The sequence below is a fragment of the Phocoena sinus genome, chromosome 11, assembly GCF_008692025.1.
Source record: "Phocoena sinus isolate mPhoSin1 chromosome 11, mPhoSin1.pri, whole genome shotgun sequence".
In the NCBI taxonomy this organism is placed as follows: Eukaryota; Metazoa; Chordata; class Mammalia; order Artiodactyla; family Phocoenidae; genus Phocoena; species Phocoena sinus.
In genome coordinates this window covers 2,162,928-2,181,709 of record NC_045773.1, presented here as the reverse complement: position 1 = coordinate 2,181,709, position 18,782 = coordinate 2,162,928, and the positions used below count along the sequence as shown (strand labels likewise).

At 60.9% G+C, this 18,782-nt stretch overlaps 1 protein-coding gene across 5 annotated transcripts in view; it reads left to right on the top strand.

The window, feature by feature from the left end:
* Positions 1 to 18,140, top strand: part of IQSEC1 (IQ motif and Sec7 domain ArfGEF 1) — a 113,485-nt gene extending 95,345 nt beyond the window's left edge. For 3 of the 5 annotated variants that reach the window (XM_032648796.1, XM_032648798.1, XM_032648797.1), the window contains exons 7-14: positions 1,082 to 1,221; positions 1,637 to 1,666; positions 2,655 to 2,780; positions 3,605 to 3,704; positions 6,188 to 6,349; positions 7,212 to 7,388; positions 12,770 to 12,819; positions 13,934 to 18,140. In XM_032648796.1, coding sequence (XP_032504687.1) covers positions 1,082 to 1,221; positions 1,637 to 1,666; positions 2,655 to 2,780; positions 3,605 to 3,704; positions 6,188 to 6,349; positions 7,212 to 7,388; positions 12,770 to 12,819; positions 13,934 to 14,473 — 1,325 coding nt within the window. In that variant the 3' untranslated portion in view covers positions 14,474 to 18,140. Of the gene's footprint in view, positions 1 to 1,081; positions 1,222 to 1,636; positions 1,667 to 2,654; positions 2,781 to 3,604; positions 3,705 to 3,977; positions 5,566 to 6,187; positions 6,350 to 7,211; positions 7,389 to 12,769; positions 12,820 to 13,933 lie in introns of those variants that run through there. The other 2 variants (XM_032648799.1, XM_032648800.1) reach the window with 2 other exon arrangements.
* The last annotated feature ends 642 nt before the right edge of the window (positions 18,141 to 18,782 follow it).

Below are 18,782 nucleotides of genomic sequence, written 5' to 3'. Positions count from 1 at the left end.
TGCCACACAGAGCTTCTCGTGGGAGCCGGTACAAATGTGCACGGCTGGTTTGACCCTCTTCCGCTCGGCGCCTCACTCTTTGGTTCGGTAAATCTAAGGGCTGTTGCCAAGGCTTGCCGTGGCCTTCCTCGTTCCTGCGGGCGTACAGTAATCCCTGTCCCAGGAGTCCTCGTATGCGGACCACCTAGCCAGTCCCCTGTGAGTGTGCAAATGGGTTAGCTCCCGTTTTCTGCGATTTGGAAGCAGCGCTGCGTTGAATGTCACGCCCCACAGGACAAATCCCCCAGATCCACTCAGTGGGCCCAAGGGTGTTTGAATTTCTGACTGGCAGGTGGTGCCGGACAGCCCACCAGAGGGCTTGAGCGGTCCCACTGCCTCACGTACCGCCAGCAGCCTGCACACTGAGGGAGGGGGGGGGCTTCGCGTCTCTGGCGTGAGCGGGGCTGGGACTTCCTGACAGCACTTTTGGGGCCGTGCAGCAGAAAGGGCGCAAGCTTGTTGTCAGAGCGAACCGGCTTCAAGTCCCAGAACTGGGACAGCAGCCACTCAGACCCCCTGAGCTCTCGTGTCGGGGGTGTGAGGGTGGCCCCGTGAGCTGCCCTGGTCCCTGTAAAGTCACCGTGCTCTTGGTGGCCTGTGTCACTGAGGAGAGGACTCGTAGCTCAGGGAGACCATGAGTCAGGCCGACAAGGGACAAAGTGAGGATGCGGGCCGGGCAGCCCCATCCGCACAGCCTCCCTGCACCCCAGCCCCATCCCCAGGCCCCCGCCAGCCCGTTGGTGCAATGGGGACTGTGGTGCCCGCGCCACGGGGCGGCGGCCGGGATTGAGCGGGGCTGTGTGTGCTGAGCCCCCTGGGCGTGGCTGCAAGGTGGCACAGGCCCCTCCACACTCATCCGGGGGCAGTGCCAGCCTGATCCCTGGTGCGGGGGCTCCGAGCACACGTGTGGTGGACGGGGCAGGGCCGGCTGCGGTGGGTCTGGAGGCCTTTGGTTCAGCTGGGGACTGGCAGGGGGACCGCTGTCCGGATTTGGTTTAGAAGCCGGTGCCTTGGGGTGAGCCCTGCCGCTCTCCCCTACCAGGCGTGGACGACGGGGAGGACATCCCCCGGGAGATGCTGATCGGGATCTACGAGCGGATCCGGAAGCGGGAGCTGGAGACCAATGAGGACCATGTGTCGCAGGTGCAGAAGGTGGAGAAGCTCATCGTGGGGAAGAAGCCGGTAGGTGGTCTCCGTCCCCATGGGGGGTGCCGCGCGAGGCCCGGGGTGCCCAAGACCCACCCGCCCCGCGACCCCAGGCTGCCCTGCTGGCTCGGCTTCGGCCAGTAGCTGCAGTGCCTTTGGAACCTGTTCCCTTCCAGGTGGGGTTGGTGGATTATGTCAGGTTTGGGGCTTTTTAAGGGAGTCACAACCCTTCTCTCTGGGTCCTCTTTGACGAGAATCTGAGGCTCTTAATAAACCAATGGCCAGGGCTGTGCAGTGGCTCCCTGGCGGCCTGGGCTCTCCGTCAGAGCCCACTGGGGGCGCCCTGGGAGGCGCTGTGGGTGGAGTGTCACCCCGGAGTCTCTGTCAGGGCCCAAATGTGTATTTGGAACATTAACATCTCTTCTTGTTTGTTCACTGCTTCCCCCTGTAGATTGGATCCCTGCACCACGGGCTCGGCTGTGTGAGTTCCCCTCGGCTTCCGCCTTCCGTGATCCCCACTCCCCCGCAGCTTGCAGCTCCCAGACCCACAGTTCTGGCTGCATGAGTTAATTTCCAGAGCCATAGGAAATTTGATTTTCACAGTTATCTCCACTTCAGATCTCTGAGAGCACGCGGGAGGGTTGTACTGTCAGGCCCAGAGCAGGTGGTCCCCTCCCGTCTTGTCTGGGCCCGGTTGAGCTCGGAGATCCCACTTGTCCCTCGGCCCCGAGACCCTGTACCTGAACAGATGACCTTGGTGTGGCGTTGAGGCCTCCCCCTCTCCACCCAGCCCACGCTGTGCCTCTCGGGTCCCTTTCGCCGCCAGGGCTGGCAGTACTGTGCCTGCTGGCCGTCATGTGGTCTGCTCCTTACCCCACCCTGGCAGCCGGGTCAGCTGCCCCTGCAGAAGGCCTGAGACCCCCGGCACGCCCGTGACCTGCCCTCGCCCACCTCCCCAGCCCTGCGTCCTGCCCTCCTTTCTCACACTCTGCTACGGACAGCGCTGCCCCCTGAGGGCACCAGGCTGGGCCCGCGTCCCCTCCCTCTCATCTGTGGGTTGCTGAGCTCGGGCCTGGAGAGCAGCCCCACGTAGGGCCATGTGTGCCCACGGCCGCGTGTGCAGAGGGCAGGGAGCAGCCCCTCGAGGTGGTGACTGCCGGCTCGGGACCCTGCAGGGCTCCTCCAGACCCAGCTGTCGGGGCTGAGAGCCTTCAGGAGGGAGGGCCTGGGGGCGGGGAAGCCCGGGCTCTGCAGCCTCCTCTGTGTGTGGCTCGGGGCGCACACGACAGGTGCTTTGGGAGCTCAGAAGATACGCGTGGTTCATGGCGGGGGCTCCACGAGCTCAGTGCTGAGAGGAGTCGGAAGGCGGTCTCCCTGGAGCAGGGGCCTCCGGAGGCCCGAGGGAGGGCAGGGTAGGGGAGTCCCTCGTCCCCGAGGGTGCGTGGAGCTGACGCCGCCCCTCCACACAGGTGCTCTCGCTGCCGCACCGGCGCCTGGTCTGCTACTGCCGGCTCTTCGAGGTTCCAGACCCAAATAAGCCCCAGAAGCTTGGGCTGCACCAGCGAGAAATCTTCCTGTTCAATGACCTCCTGGTGGTACGTGGTCCCCACGGGTGAGGGGTTCTGGGTGTGCAGACCCCAGAACGGCTTGGGAGAGTGGCCCCGGCTGCGCCCAGTGTCGGCTGCCTGGGCTCCCACCTCAGTCAGGCTCATCCAGGAAGGGAGAGTCAGCCTCCGCAGGTCCGGGCCTAATCCTGTCCCCTCGGCCGCCCGGGGAATCCTCTTCCCGAGACTGAGCAGAGGTCTCGCTGCTGCCCAAACCCGTCCCTGGGGCCAGGCGGGGGCGGTGCTGTCTCGCTGGCCCGGGTCTCAGCCCCAGGACTAATGGGCTGAATGTGGCAGAGGTGGGCTCCCCAAAGGGAAGTTGAGCTCTTGCCCCAAAACAGGTAGCACAGATGTAGATGTTCCCGCAGGGAGCAGGGAGCCTGCCCTTTGGAGCTCTTGCCTCCTGCAGGCCCCCTTCTTGCCCGAGACCCTATCCCCTTTCCCCACCTGATTGAGGACCAGCTGCTCTTCTCGGGTTCCTGAGGCTGGAATCTAGATGTGTAGGTTCAAGTCCTTTCAGAGTTCCTGACCTTGAGCAGATCGTTTCAGATCTCTGGCCTCAGTGTCCTTCTCTGTAGAACTCATCTCTCAGAGGGTTTCACGGTGCCTTTGGGCCGTGCATGGGGATGTCGGGCGTGAGTGTCTGTCCCTGTATCGGCCCTCCCCCGCCCCGCGGGCCTCCTGACCTTGGAACCGCAGGAGGGTCCTCACACAGGAGAACTCGAACTGAGGGCCCACTTAGAGTCCTGAGCGCCCAGGGCTGCTCCCGGCCGCTCGGGCCCAGTGGCTCAGCCTCTGTCTCTGGCTGCCCCCAGGTCACCAAGATCTTCCAGAAGAAGAAGAACTCTGTGACGTACAGCTTCCGACAGTCCTTCTCCCTGTACGGCATGCAGGTCCTACTCTTCGAGAACCAGTGTGAGTGAGTCCCTGGGCCCGTCCGCACATGGTCTGCACCCCGTGGCAGGAGGTGGCCTCACTTGGTCCATCCGTGTAGCGAGGCAGCTCTCCTCCGCCGTCCCCTCTTCTTCCTCCTGGCTCCATCAGGGACGACCCCAGGGTGGCCTTTCCGGTGTTCTAATTCCCACTTTCCTAACAGAGGGCAGGTTGTTGGCTGGGGGTAACCAGGGAGAATTCAGTATCATTGTATGTAGGACTCATCGGGTTTACTTTTACCGTTACTTCTTGCAGGTGATAAGATTTTTAAATTTAGCGCAGAGCGATAAAATGTTGATAGGAAAACATCGAGTGAATGGCACAGGTGATATACAGATATGGCCAAACAATCAGGTGAGGGTCGTGCCGGAGAGACTGCAGGCAGAGGTCACGAGCAGAGCCCCGGTCCGTCCGCTCAGGTTTCAGCGCCATGTGTTCTGGCTGTTGGACCTCTCCGGCCCGGTTCCCTTGGTCCATCGATGGGGTGATGGTAGTGCCTGCCTCAGGATGAGATGAGGCCATTCACATAAAGGCCAGGACAGCCCGTGGCCCAGGGGCGGTGCTTGTTCAGGCCTTTGGGTGTGAGTGGGTCCTGGGCCTGGGGATCCTGGAGGGGAGCTGGCCGCCCCTGCAACCCCGCTGAGGGGTCCTTTCGGGCTTGTTCCTTCCCGCCACCCACGCCCTTCCCTTTTCCTCTCTCCCTCTCTGTCCCCTCCCTGTCGGAGGACCTCGAACTGCAGGCTGAGCCAGTGCTCCTGGGGTGGGGTGGGGTGGGGGACGTCCTGCTGCCCCCCATGTTCCGGAGGAGCCAAGGGAAGGGCCGCCACAATGGAGCGTCGGGGCGTGTCCAGCAGCAAGGTCCTGCGGTTCTGTCCCGTCCGCCTTGCCTCTGCAGGCTGAAACGTGCCAGGGACCCGTGGCTGGGCCATCCCAGAACACAGTGCCTGAGGGCTTCTCTGTGCTAAACGGGACTGGACCTGCCAGCTCCTCCTCTTTTCTCACACGCCTATGAGGAGCTCAGGATGCAGAGCCCGCCATCGCTCCACCCCAGGCCGGAAGGGCGGCCTTGCCTTGATTTCTCCCAGGCAGCACCAGGGAGGCTGGTGCCATGCGCACCGTCCTGACCGACAGGCCCCTCTTGGAAGGGTGGCGGTGGTAGTGACCACACAGCAGCGGCCCGGGCAGACTGAGTCCTTAGGCAGAGGCCGCGCCCAGACGGCTTTCAGGTTCCCAGGGCTCAGCCCTCCGCCCTGGAGGCAGTGCTAGTGAGAGCCGACCCCGACCTTCTGTAGGACATGCCTCGCACCCGGGGTCTCAAGCTGGCAGCCCCTGGTCGGTCGCAGCTCAGTTATGTTATGTTTGAGCTTTATTTTAAATTCGTTGAGCTCATACTAACATCTTCCCATAAGGCTCAGGTATCCGTGGCTCGTCTTGTAAAGCTAGGTTTTGGGTGGATGGCGGGCAGTAGCGGGCTGCACACCCTCCACAGGGTCAGCAGCCGCAGTCTTACCCTGCCCGCTTCCTGCATTGAGGAAACCCACACGGGCCTCTAGGCGTTTGAGGTCCCCTCCCTGACCCAGGTCTGAACCGTGGTGGGATTGGTGTTTGGGCCTAGAACCTTCATACACTCAGTGGTGGATGCTCGATTCCCACTGAGGAGAGAGGCTGCCGGTACGCCAAAGCCCCAGAGACCCCGAGAGCGAGCACGGAGGAGGCACCGGGCAGGTCTGAGCAGAAGGCTCTGTTGGGTGTGGGGTGCCCACAGTGTACCCCAAGGGAGCTGGTGGCCTGGAGACCAGTCGGGAGAGGACAGAAGTGTCCGAAGTGACTGGATAAGACTGTCCCCCAGGGCTTCCCTGGTGGCGCAGTGGTTGAGAGTCCGCCTGCCGATGCAGGGGACACGGGTTCGGGCCCCGGTCGGGGGAGATCCCACGTGCCGCGGAGCGGCTGGGCCCGTGAGCCATGGCCGCTGAGCCTGCGCATCCGGAGCCTGTGCTTCGCGACGGCAGAGGCCACAGCGGTGAGAGGCCCGCGTACCGCAAAAAAAAAAAAAAATTAAAAAAAATAAATAAATAAAAGACTGTCCCCCAGCGGGGACACCACCTCCCCCTCCTCCCAGGCTTGGCGCCTGGCCGAGTGACCAAGGATCCTGACCTAAGGAGTCCAGGCTCCACGCCCTTCCGGTGGGGAAGAACGAGGGCCCTGGCTTTGCCTCAGATCAGTCGGATCTGCCCTCGACTTGAACACGGAGCAAACACAGACCCAGGTCAGGAGACGGAGACTGCCTGGCGGTCCCTCCGGGCTGCACCGTGAAGCCTCTCCTCCCTGGAGGGATGCGTCCTCTGGGAGCCTGGCCTCAGCGTGCCCCCACACCCCGGCTGCATGGAGACCCGCTGGTCCTTCGCCAGCCAGAAGGGAGGTGGCAGGGCCCGCCCTGAGGCCCGCACTCTCCTCCCCTTCTGCAGACTACCCCAACGGCATCCGGCTCACATCCGCCGTCCCCGGAGCAGACATCAAAGTGCTAATAAACTTTAACGCTCCCAATCCTCAAGACCGGAAGAAATTCACTGATGACCTGCGGGAGTCCATCGCGGAGGTGCAGGAGATGGAAAAGCACAGGATAGAGAGTAAGTCACGGGGGCCTGGCGGGGGCCTGCAGGGTGCAGGCGTGGCCTCCCATCTGGGGACCAAGACAGTGGTGAGAGGCCAGGCTGCAGTGACTCTGTAAGCCCAGAGGTGAGACGCCCTCGGCCTCTTCTGGCCTTCCCACGGCCACGTGACCAGGCAGCCCACCTGCCCAGGGCACGGGAGGCGGCACAGAGGAAGGAGGGGTGGGCAGGGGTCTCTGGGTGGGAGCCGGGCTTCCAAGGCCCAGGCCTGTCCCGCCCGGGGAATTACATCGTGTGCCCTGAGGGGGCCTCTCGGAGCCATGGTCGCCCCGTGCCCAGAGGCCTGGACCTGAGCCCTTTGTACTTGAGCGTGGTTGTTGGTATTTGTGTCTTCTGCACCCGACCACCCGGAGGGCTCAGGGCTAGGGCCATCCCCTGGCTTTCATTAAAGCCGAGGATACCCCCGCTTCTCCTGGCTCTAAGCCTCATTCCTGGAGGTACATGGGTGCCCCCACCCCTGGCCTCCATCCACAGCCAGGCCGCGTTAACTCCTCTCCAGACGTGGGCAAATCCACCTCCTAGGAAAGTGACTGACCTTCCTGCAGACCTCGGGCACTCTGGCCTCTCCAGCCTCCTTTCCGGGGTCTCCTTTCAGCCCCTTTGGTCACAGGTGCCGTCGCTCCTGCCCTTTCCCAGACGACCTTGCCCCTCACTTGCCCCCTGGAAGGAGGTGGCGGCTCAGCCCGGTGCCACCCTAAGCAGAGGGCCCCCCGAGTCGTCTGCGTTGCCCTCCGCGGGGTGCCCAGCCCCTTGCCCTCTCCAAGCCACCCTTGGCTGGGGGCCATCCTCCCCTCACTGGGCCCCTCGGGCTCTGTTCCAGCGGAGCTCGAGAAACAGAAGGGCGTCGTGCGGCCCAGCATGTCCCAGTGCTCCAGCCTCAAAAAGGAGCCGGGCGGCGGGACACTGAGTCGGGCCTGCCTGGATGACAGCTACGCCAGCGGCGAGGGCCTCAAGCGCAGTGCCCTCAGCAGCTCCCTGCGCGACCTCTCAGAAGCGGGTAAGAGCCGGGCCCAGGGCCGCCCCCTACCCAGCGCGCGCGGGACTCGGCCGCCCGTGGCCGGCGGGGCTTGCGTCGGCCGGAAGGGGCTGTGTTGGAGGCTCGGACGGTGGAGGGGCTCGGACGGAGCTCACTTGGGTGGCCGTCCCCAAACCACAGCAGCATGTGGCCACGCGGAGAGGGTGTCCCCCAAAGCCAAAGGAAACGGGGCCGAACGGTCACAGGCAGGACAGCCGGGAGGTTACCCCTGGTCTCCCTTGCTTATTGGTCTTATTCTCTTATTCGTTTTCTGAGGTTTGCTCTCACGCAGAGTGCGTCGGGCCCCGCTGGTGGGTGTGTCCCCTGTACTCTGCTGCCCCGTCCCTGTGCTTCATGCTGATGAATGAGATGGAGTGAAGCCCTTGCTGCTGTGTCTGGGAGCCCGTCTCCCACTGTCCCAGGTCTTGCTTTCCCCACAGAGGTCTCCCTTCCTGGGAACCCCGAGCCTCTGTCCAGCCCAGAGACGCGGCCACACCTGGCCCTGGGACGTCAGGGGAAAGCCCTGGCGGAAACGTGATTCTCGTTGCTGTTTCTTTGTTTCTGTGTGTGTCTGATTCGCTGCCAGCCTCTTAGCGTGCGTGCAAGCAAGCAGCACCCCTCGAGCCACCCAGGTTTCCTGGGGCGGGGGCCGCGCGTGGAGCATCAGTGAGCAGGGAGCTTCTGCTGGCGGCCCTGCCTGACCTCGGCTGGGGGAGGGGGCGGGGAGGGGAGCGCTGCTGCAGCCTGCTTTGCCTGCCAGCGCTGTCGGTCGGAGGAGCCAGGAGCCACGGGGTGAGGGGATGCACGCCGGCGGCTCTTCAGCCCCCCACTAGGCGTATCTAGCCAGGCAGCTTCTCCCATGAGGAAGCTCAGGGGCTGCGGCGGAGCGGAGGGAGCCCGACACGGGGGCACGTGGCTGTGCCAGGACCCCAGGCTCCCACCCCGAGGCCCCAGCTGTCCCAGACGCAGGAGCCTGACGTAACCGCGGCTCTGCTGGTGAAGACCCTCTCAGGCTGAGACCGGCCTCCTCCTCTCCAGGGCCCAGCGGACCCCTCCCCACCAGGGCCTCGCCCACGCCCCCGGCCTCAGGCATCACCGCTTGACCAGCTCTGGGCCCCGTAGAGAAGCTGCTGATGACCCCATCCCTCCCTTCAGCTTATTCATTTCCCAGAATTTTTTTTCTTTTTTTTTTTGTTTTGAGTTGGATTTTTTTCTTTGTTTCTGTCTTGTCATTTTTTTTTTCCATAGTGAAAATCCGAATTGCATGGCCAGCGTGAGAGTCAAGCAGGGCTTCTCAACCCCGGCTCTGCTGACATCTTGTGCCAGATCATTCCTGGCTGTGGGGACTGCTCTGTGCAGGACGCTTAGTAGCATCCCTGGCCTCTGCCCACTAGATGCCAGTAACACCCCCCAGTCATGACAACCAGTAATGTCCCCCCAAATTGCCAGGTGCCCTCGGGGAGAAATACCACCCCTGGTTGGCAGAATTGCTGTGGTTGAGAACCACTGGTTTTCCCCGTGGCTTGTTACTCCCAGCTAATCGTAACCAGACTGCTCGGGGCCTCTGCAGGCTGGGGGCCCAGGGCCTGTGTTTGAGTTTGTGCAGTGGGGCAGGTTCTGGCCTCTCCGGGTCCTGCCCAGCCCCCTCGGGTAGCAGTGGCCTCAGCCATCCACTGTCTGCTTAGGGGCCAGACAGAGCCGCGTGCCCGGCCGCATGGCCATGTGAAGGGCGGAGCCCCGAGGTCTGGCTGATTTCTGTTTATCGTTACCGTTGCCATTTTTGTTTGGGGATTCTGAGCCGAGAAGGATTCCAGGCAGCGAGTCCTCTCAGGTCCTAAACCACCGTGAAGAGAATCCCCGGGAAAGCGCTCCCAGCACCAAAAGTGAGAGGGGCGGTAAGGTGGGTGTTTGAGCCCTGATGACCACCAAAGCCCCAGGCTGGGACAGCCCCCCTGCGACCTCCAGAGGAAGACGGGCCAATGCCAGCTGCCTGCCGGAACATGCTGGAGACGTGCCCCTATGTGCTGGACTGGGTCGGGGCGAAGCTCTCCCGCACCCGCCGTGCCCCGGCCGAGATGGGCTTGTCGGGAAGAGGTGAGGCTCAGGGCCAGCCTCTCCCCTCGGGACAGTGACGCCCAGCAGCCGGCTTGTCATCGCTCCCAGAGCAGCTGCCCCAGACCTGCGACCACACATCCATCCAGGAGACAGCACCCGGGGATGTGCCCTCGGCCCGGCACGAGCCTCTGGGATCTGGGAGGCAGTCGTGGTTTGACGGCCCAGGAAGAGAGGGGCGGCAGACTTTCCTAGAGGTGGGGGGGGGGGGGTTGTGCCTGGCCCCCAGCCCGGCCCCCACTGCTGAGCTGCGAGGCCTCGCCCCCTGTCTCCACGTGGTCTTCCTTCAGCTGGGCCCCCTGCTCGCCTCAGTGGCACCAGAGCCCTGCCAGCCTGAGATCAAGGACCCACAAGGACCTCTGACACAGGTGCGACTGCTGAGCCTTAGCTCCTGCCGCAGATCAGTCAAGTCACAGTGGACACTGTCCACGGACCCCGAGGCCCCCAGCCCCTCACCAGCCGAGCTGCCCAACACCAGTCCCCACGGAGAGGACATCTCCCGGGCCCGCGGGGTCTGCTGTCGTTACCCGGGGCACAACTGGAAGACTGCCACGTCCTGCACCTGTTGGGGAAGAGCTGGCGGCTCCTGGCGACCAGTTTCCAAAGCAGCCCCTGCTGTCCCACGATGGGTGCTCCACACGTGTAGCAGCCAGTGGGCCAGCGGCTGCCTCTCTTGGGGTGGGGGCCACGCTCGGGGTGGCCTCCCAAGCAGAGCCCATCAGAGGGCCGTGCAGCACGCCGATTCCGGGGTCTTTGGCTCCGGGCCCTGGTCGAGTTACACCTCTGGGCCTGGGTTCCCCAGATGCAGGTGGGACTAGCGCTGCCCTCCAGAATCTGTGAGAGTCAATACCCACAGAGCGTTGGGGGTGGGGCCTGGCCCCGTGCTGGCTGTTGTCACCCTCAGCGTTGCTAGGGCCGTGGTGCGAGGCCTCGGGCAGAGCCCTGTCTGCCTGCTGTCCCAACGCTGAGAAGCCAGGAATGCTGGGACGAGCCGCACTGGGCGCCCCGTCTGGATGTGGCTCCCAAGCTGTCCGTGGCCAGGCTGGCAGGGCCTGCTCTGGCCCTTCAGAGGCACCAGCTGGGGCAGGGCTCACCTGAGGCTTGTGCAGGATCCGGAGATGGTTGGGGGGACCCCCAAACAGGGCAGGCAAGGAAGGAGTGGTGGGGATACGTGAGTGGGAGCAGCTGGCCCGGCTCCTCCTCCGTCAGTAGGTGGTATGCAGGTGTGCAAACACCCACACGTGCGTCTGCCGTGGGCAGGTGTCCATGGGTGTGCCTGGGACTGGAGTGCAGAGGACTCCTGCAGGGACGTCCCGTATCTCCTGCTGAGTTCAGAAGTTGAAAAGGTGAAGTCTGAGAAACTCAGAATCACTCCAAGACATCCAAGTTAGAGCTCTCCTGAGTCTTGGCCCACGGTGGGCAGGAGGGGGGCCTGTTCAGCTCCAGCGGGGGCAGCATATGAAGCCACAGCCCCCAGCCCCAGGCCTGGCCCAGTCCTGTCGGGAGAAGCAGGCCGGCTGGAGCGTGCTGCTAGCCCAGCGGGGCCTCTGTCTTCCCTCTCTGTCCCTGGTCCTTAGTCAGAGGAGTGTCCCCAGCCTTATAGGGGCTAGAGTGCAGATTGAGACACCCCAAGGACAGCAGAGGTCTGAGCATAGCCATCCCAGGGAGCGAGGGCCATGCCTAGTGGACAGATGTGGAAACTGAGGCAAAGAGTGGACGGCGTGCCAGGTAGGGTCACCCCTCCAGCTGCAGAGCCCCCCTTCTGGAGGCTGGATTCTAATTCTGTTGCATGTCCCCGGGCCACCGCGTTGGGACCGAAGGCAGGAAGGAAAGGTCACCCCTCTTCTCATACCGGCGGAAAGAGGAGGAAGGGAAGGGTCATTTTCAGCTGGGAACGAGGGGCCAGTTCCCGCCCGGTGGTCCGTGGTCTTCAGCAGCCTTATCCAGTGTGTGGCGCAGTTCCGAGTGGGCTCTGAGACTAGGGTCCAGCACGGCCCTCAGTGGACCCCAGGCTCCCAGCTGGAACTCAGGTTTGGGGGTCAGCAGGCAAGGCAAAGTCACCGGAGCTCCCCTGAGCCTGCCGTTGTGATCCCAGGCCCGAGGGCCTGTCCCAGGCACGCGCAGCTGCCACCATGAGGCCGGAAGGATCCAGACACACCCTCTCCACCCAGCGCGGGTCCGGGATGTGGGCCACAGGGCGGCACGAGGCAGCAGCTTCCATCTTCCAGGCTCCTGGGTCCAGCCCGGGTCCAGCTCAGAAGGCAGCGTGGCCAAGATTTCCCGCCTCAGGTGAACCTGCTCACTGTGGGGACTGAGCCAGTCAGTCCATCGGCCAGAGCTTCCGTCTCCTCCTGGTGTGGACAGAGGGACACCTGTTCTGCACTGTGGGGCTTGGCCAGGCCTGCACAGGTGGAAGCTGGAAGAACGTCTCGGAGCCCCTTCTCTGCCTCAGCCTCGGTGTCCTGCAGAAATGCCTGGAGAAATCGTCCGGGGGACCTGCGGGGGCCAGGGCAGGCGCTGGACGTCCAGAACCAAGAGGAAGACTCAGTCTCCTCTGGCACAGCCAACACAGGTTGCATGCCTGCTACGTGCCATGTGCGGGGGACACAGAGGTGTTGGCAGTGAGGGCTCACGACTGGAGAACGTGTGTGGCGTCCCAGTGGGCCGTGCCCACAGAGGACTCCAGGCCCTGGGCTGGGAGGAAGTCCCAGCATCCCTGTCCCTGGCCAGACACTGCACAAACCAAACATGGCCCCAGGGTGCGGCCCCTCTGCTCCACCAGGAGAAAGAGGATTGTGGAGTTTAGTCTCCTAACCGTCAGGCCCACCAGCAGCCGGGGAGGCAGACGTGTGTGCGTGTGCGTGCGTATGTCCATACATACGTATGTGAAATCCACCGAAGGTCAGGCCGGGCAGGACCATGCTTAGCTCGTCTTAGCTGTGGGAGAAGCTGCCCTTGCCCGTCCCCGCGGGTAGGCGGCTGAGGCCCCCTGGAGCTCGGGGTCAGCCGGGCCTGTGTGCCCGCCCCAGCCCCCCGGAGGCCCCTCCCCCCAGGCTCCTGGTCCCGGAGAGGGGGTTAAAGTTGGGCTGGTTGAAAAAGATTTTTTTTTTTTTTTTTTTTTTTTTTGCTTTTGAAGAACCCCATTGTCTTGTTAACTCATTACTGCCCTGCCACCGGCTCCCCCGGGCCATCCGGCGGCAGCGCCCCGCCCCGTGTCGCGTCTAACCTGTGGTATTGCATGTTCTGGGCAGGGAAGCGAGGGCGTCGCAGCAGTGCGGGATCGCTAGAGAGCAATGTGGAAGTAAGTCGGAAGCCCCCGTCCAGCTGGCTGTCGTGTGTCGCCTCCTGGTGTCTTTTTGTTTTGCTCCTCCTCCCCTTCTGCACAGAGGCTCAGACACCCCGCCTGCCTCGTCCGCGCATGCCGCCCGCCTGGCGTTCCCATGCCCCTCACCGCTTGTTTGCGCTGCAACGGAGGGGGTGGGTGTGGATGTTGTGGTTTAGTGTCCGCCTAACCCATCCCCGCGGTCCCGAGCATGGTTAACACCCCGGCTTCCCACTCATCCTGGGCCGGAGGCGGCGGCCGCCGGGCACCCTCCCCCGCCCCCTCGCTGTCGGGTTCTGCCACCTCGGGACTTCCATGCTCCGCCATCCCCATCGCTTCCTTCCTGGAGGTTCGATTGCTGTGTGTCTGCAGTCAGGGCACCACGGAATTGCTCAGCTAGCTCGGGGGAGGAGAGCCATGAGAGCGAGAGGAATTCAGTGTGGATTTCATGAGATTTCATTCATCCTCCAGCCATCTTAATATCCCTGTTCACATCTAACCTCAGCTTGCAGACCTTTCTGTTTCCTTCCTTTCCCGTGTTTGGTTTGCAGTAGGTAGCTGCAGTGAAATGCCTAGGCGGTGCCCAGCCCCTCCTGTCCCCCTCACCACCTCCCCAGAAACCTCGGGACCGGCACAGACAGAGCACACGCCCCTGGACGTTGAGAGGACCCAGGAGAGCTTAGGGCAGGAGGCGGCAGGACCGGCCCTTCCCCTGCACGCAGCTAGCCTGCCCCGCCCCAGCCAGCACACACCTGCAGACACACGGTTCTGATCTCAAAGCTCCGGCCGCCTCCGGCAACAGGGTGCTCATCAGGCCAAGAGCAGAGGTCAACTTTGACCCGCAGCGGCTGCGTCCCCCCCCCCCAACCTTTCTCCCCGAAGGCCCCCTCCTGGCCCCCCCAGCCGACCTGCACAGCAGTGTCTGGAGGTGGCGCCTGAGCCCAGCCTCACACGGCCCGGCCTCTGCGGCTAGCGAGTTGAACTAAGGCTTAGCAGTCAGTGGGCGAACTTTTTTTTGACATTTCTTAAGAATCATTCTGATGTAAGTGCTCTAAGCTCTTTTAATTTTGGTTTCTATGAATTTCCTTTTTAGGGGTCCATCATTAGCAGTCCTCACATGCGCCGGAGAGCTACATCAACACGAGACTGTCCATCTCGCCCACACCAGGCCATGCCCAACTCCTCCTCCCTCCTGGGCTCCTTATTTGGGAGTAAGAGAGGGAAGCCCCCTCCCCAGGCCCACTTGCCCCCAGCCCCTCCCCAGCCGCCCCCCCACCCGCCTCATCCCTCGCCCGGCCACCCCCAGGGGCCCACGGAAGGCCCCTTGCAGGCACCAGTGCACGGGCATCACGGCCAGTACTGCCCCCTCCAGCAGAACCCGCCCCCCTACCATCACCACCACCACTACCACCCGCCCCAGCACATCCAGCACGCACACCAGTACCACCACGGCCCCCATGGGGGGCAGCCCGCCTACGGGGCCCACGCGCACAGCCACCCGCCGCTGCCCTCGGCCCACGTCGGCCACCCGGGCCACGTGGGCCATGCCGTGCACCACCACGGGCAGCCCCCTGCCCCGCCACCCCTCCCCAGCAGCAAGGCCAAACCCAGCGGCATCAGCACGATTGTGTAGACAGCCTGGGCGGGGGTCCCGGGCCCCTCAGAACAAGTGCACACCACACAGGCGCGCCCAGGGGTGGCAGCCCCAGACCAGACCCAGGGCACTTTCTGTTTCCACCTCCCCGTCTGCTCCCGGCCCGGACGGAGCCCCCCAAGCCCCGGGGCTTGTGTCACAGGGAACACCCCCACCCCCGCCCCCAGTTTCATTTAGCGGTGGCGCCCCGGGCTCCATCCACCTCAGCCCGGGAGGTGGGCCTCGGCCACCATCAGCCCTGAAACAGTGCCGCCGGCCAAGTAGATGTAGAGCTCCCCGCCCTGTCCCCCCACCTGCAGCCCTCAGCTCTCTGCTCCCTCACTATACACGCAGATGAGAACCCAGCCTAGGAAAAGAAGAGACGACACAAAAAACCAGAGACAGAACCAAACAAAAAACCCAAAACTTGCTGCATTATTGCTCTTTTATTGACAATGGGCAAAAATTAAGTAGACCTGATATGGTTGATGAAAATACGTAAGTAAACTTTATATAATATAAATATATAAATATATAAATATATATATACATATACTGTATAGGTAGTATTTGTGTGTGAAAGGCAAACGTTTCAGTCCACGAAATTAGCAATATAGACTTTACAAGGAGCTCCACTTACCTGATAGGAAGACAGTACCTTAGACAAACGTGTGAGAGGGTAGACCAAAAACTTAAATGCTAGGGACAAAATTCATATTCTTCCGTATTTTCATAAAAAGAAGAGAAGCCCCCCTAGGACTGGCGGAAATCTTTACACGATCATTACTAACTGTGCCAAGTAACGTAGCATCTAACTGTTTTAAAAGTCCGATATTGCTTTGTATAAATCCTTATTTTATTAACAGAAGACTAACGTAAGTAATCAGTATTATAACTGCTCTGTTATTTCAGGTAAGCAAATAGATAAAGTGCAGTAAACTCTACAGTAGCAACTCGAGACAGCTAGTTAAGAACTGGTTGCCTTGGACTATTGGTTACAGATTCTTAGACACTTTAATGGCTGCAATAACTGTGAATTTCCATGATCCATGTTTCTTCTGTATGCATTTGATTTAATGCACACTCATTCAGAGCCCTCTGCGGGGGGCCCCATACACGGCCGAGGTATTCATCTCCAACACGAAAACGACCAACTCATCCTGTGTCCCCAGCACCATAGCTCCCTCATCCTGTTTGCAACCGCAGCAGGCAGACGCCCCGGAACCCGAAGGCTTCTCTTAGCGTTTAGCAACCCAGGGCGGTGTGTGTGTTTCCCGTTTTGTTTTCTGAGTGGTGGCCGTGGTCATCGTGATTCCATGTGGCCGTGTGCTAGCACGACCCCCGTGTCATCGCCGTGGCCCATCTGACCCCAGCCGACGAGTGCCCGGCCCCGCCAGCGCGGCCCCGCCACCTCCTCACGGTCAGGCGGCTGCCGGGGCATCACATGACTCTCCGCTGTGCTCTTGTCGCTTCCATGTTGTGGTGACACCATCCGCTCCCCCGGGGCTGGCGCCGCACGCGCCTGGTTCTGTGCCTGAGTCACCCACGGGCCGTACTTTGTAGTTTCAGCCCTTCGAGCCACTGCAGCAGCCAGTGCTGTGCTCCTAAGCCGTGGACCCGAGGATCGCCCCCGGCGCCTGCCGGGCAGGGAGCTCTTCCAGAAAGGGCGAAGCTGGCGCGGGACTCCACGGGCGCGGGGCTCTGGACAGGCGGCAGCGGGACGACGGAGGGGGGCCCACCCTGGCGGCGGCCGGGGCTCTGCCCGCCCACCGCCCCCTTTGTCGCATCATCCAGGTCACCAAACCAGCAAATCTGCAAACCGAGCACTTTGTTAATCTCCACAGAGAGCAAGTACAGCAATCTAGAGTTTAGCTTTTTTGGTTTTTTTTTTTTTCCTTTTTGGAAAGAAGTGTGACTTTAACCTGCCCGCCTTTATCTTCCCGCCCGTGTCATCCTTCTCTCTCATCTGCTCAGAAAGAGGGAAACGAAAAGCACGGGCGTGTCTGATTTGGTCCAGGCCGGGCTGGTGGGAGGCTCCCCGGTTCCGCGGACCCCGAAACTCCTTGGTTTCCCTCCAGAGTCCCGCTCCCGAGGCGTTCTCTGTCTTGTGGTTTAAAGGGCGTTGTGATGACAAGGAACAATCGAATTGTACTGCATGTCCTCTGGCGTCAGGCACGAGGCCACACTTTGTGTTCTGTGTATTTGCAAACTCTCTCAGTGTTACTGTTGACAAATAGTTGAAGTAAAGTGATAACATATTAAGTATGTCGGCTTTTCTTCACCCTCTGTACCAATCGTAGGATCTAACTGTAAACTCCAGGTTGTCCCAGAAAAGATGCAGGCAGGCTGATTGACACCAGGTCGCCCTTCCCGAAGGGCAGTCACTGATGGAAACAGAGCCAAGCTGGGTAGAGCCGGTGGGAAGGGTGCCCTCTCTCTGCAGGCCACTCGGGACCCCCACCTCCAGACTGTCACCGGGCTGGGTCCCTAAAGTGGGGGGAGTCTTTCCCTGTGTTCCCAACTTTCTGCTGGATTGGCTTCTGGTCAGTGAGGTTTCATCAGTCTTTGTGTTTCGTTTCCAAACTTGTCATGGAATAAGTGTTCCCAAAAGATACACTGTTCCCTGGAGGAGTCTGGAGCCAGGCTGCCCCGAACTCGTTTGGGAAGCAGATGCTCCTGGAAAGCTTGTGGCCCCATGTAGCTTTCTTGAGACTGCGCTCTCGGGATCCCAGCCCGTCCCAGGGTTGCAGCTGTGGGCACCTGTGGTTCACGTCCTGGCACAGGAGGTGGGAGGCTGAGCATCACCGGGATGTGTGTCATCCTTTCTCACTGTCAAGATAACACGTGGGGCATTTTGCTCAAGTCACAAATTATTTCAGCAGGTGACCCTTAGAGAAAGCAGTTGGTACCATCACAGACATCTTTTCTGGGACAACGATTAAATCATGTTTGTTTTTTCTTTTTAAGTTGATGAATGGATTGCACAACAATGTAAAAATAAAGTTCATCCTAATACGATGTGCACATCTTGCTTAAAAACATCCTCGGTCATCCTGTGTAGAGCGATTTTTCCATCTCACACTGCATGCAGCAGAAACCTCTTGGTTTCCTTTAAGATGAGCTGAAAAGACAGCAGATGTTAAACATGACCCTAGGTGTTGGCTCAGCACCGTACGAGGCTGTGTCGCTACAGGTAAGCATGCATCTTACAGTCCGTTGTAAAATACCATCACCCTTCCTGCCTGAAAAACGAGTCCTTTTGTAAGTATTTTCAATACAACAACAGTAATCCAGGAAGCGGGTTGCGGAACGAATCGGCGTGAGGTGAGGGTGGTGAATGGGCACAGCGAGGGGGGGTGGGGGGGCGTCACCGTGTGACCCGCCTGCGGTCATGCCAAGGTCGTGTGTGGGACCATCTCCTCTGGGGCGCTGTCGTTCACCTCGAGTCGTTTCACACGCTTAGAACCAGGTCTTGAATGCGGGCTCTTCAGACCTCAAGGGCCACCTCGCTCGCAGGAAGCCCGGCACCCACGATGTAACTTTGGGGAGGAAAGAAGTGCTTTTGTTTTCCTATGCGTTCTGTGTGTAAGTAGTAACAGACTCTACTGATGTAAAACCATAGCTGTGATCATTTGGAGAAATCAAATAAATGCTTCAAAACCCTCGAGTTCTTTCTTTTTCTGGGAAGTCCAGCAGCTTCCCTGTTGGCCACACACAGAGATCTCCAGGTGACAGGGTGGCCCATCCCTTGTCGTGACTGCTGTGGGCTCCGGCTTTCCGGGAAGACGTTAACTTGAGGATGCTGATGGACGGCTTAAGATAAAGGTACACGACACGACGTAGGCACTGGTAGAAGATTTCAGAGGTATTTATCATTTCTAGCAACTTTGGACAAAATTTTGTGCTTTCGTTGAGTTAGAAAGAGACAGGAGGTGGACATAAAGTGTGCAGGTGGGCTGGGAGCGACTGGTGGGGGCAGAGAAGCACCCAAGGGCCCGGACCCCATCACGTGATATGGAAGCCAGGGAAGGAATTCTGATGCTGCCGAGAGCAGGCGTTCTGTGGGAACGTGATTGGCTTGTCCTGTTTCTCCTTTCCTCGAGCCGGATTCAGTTCCAGAGAATACCCCTTAAAAGTTTCAGTACGTGTCATAAAACCAAGTAAGACTGGTAGACCTAGTTTGTGGGAAACACGAAGAGGTTGACGTCAGCGGCCATAATGGGCTGTGGCCCACCCTTTACAGAGAAGTGGGTCCCTGTGGGAAGACGGTCTCGGGTCTCTGCAGCGGGGAGGCTGTCCCTCTCCCAAG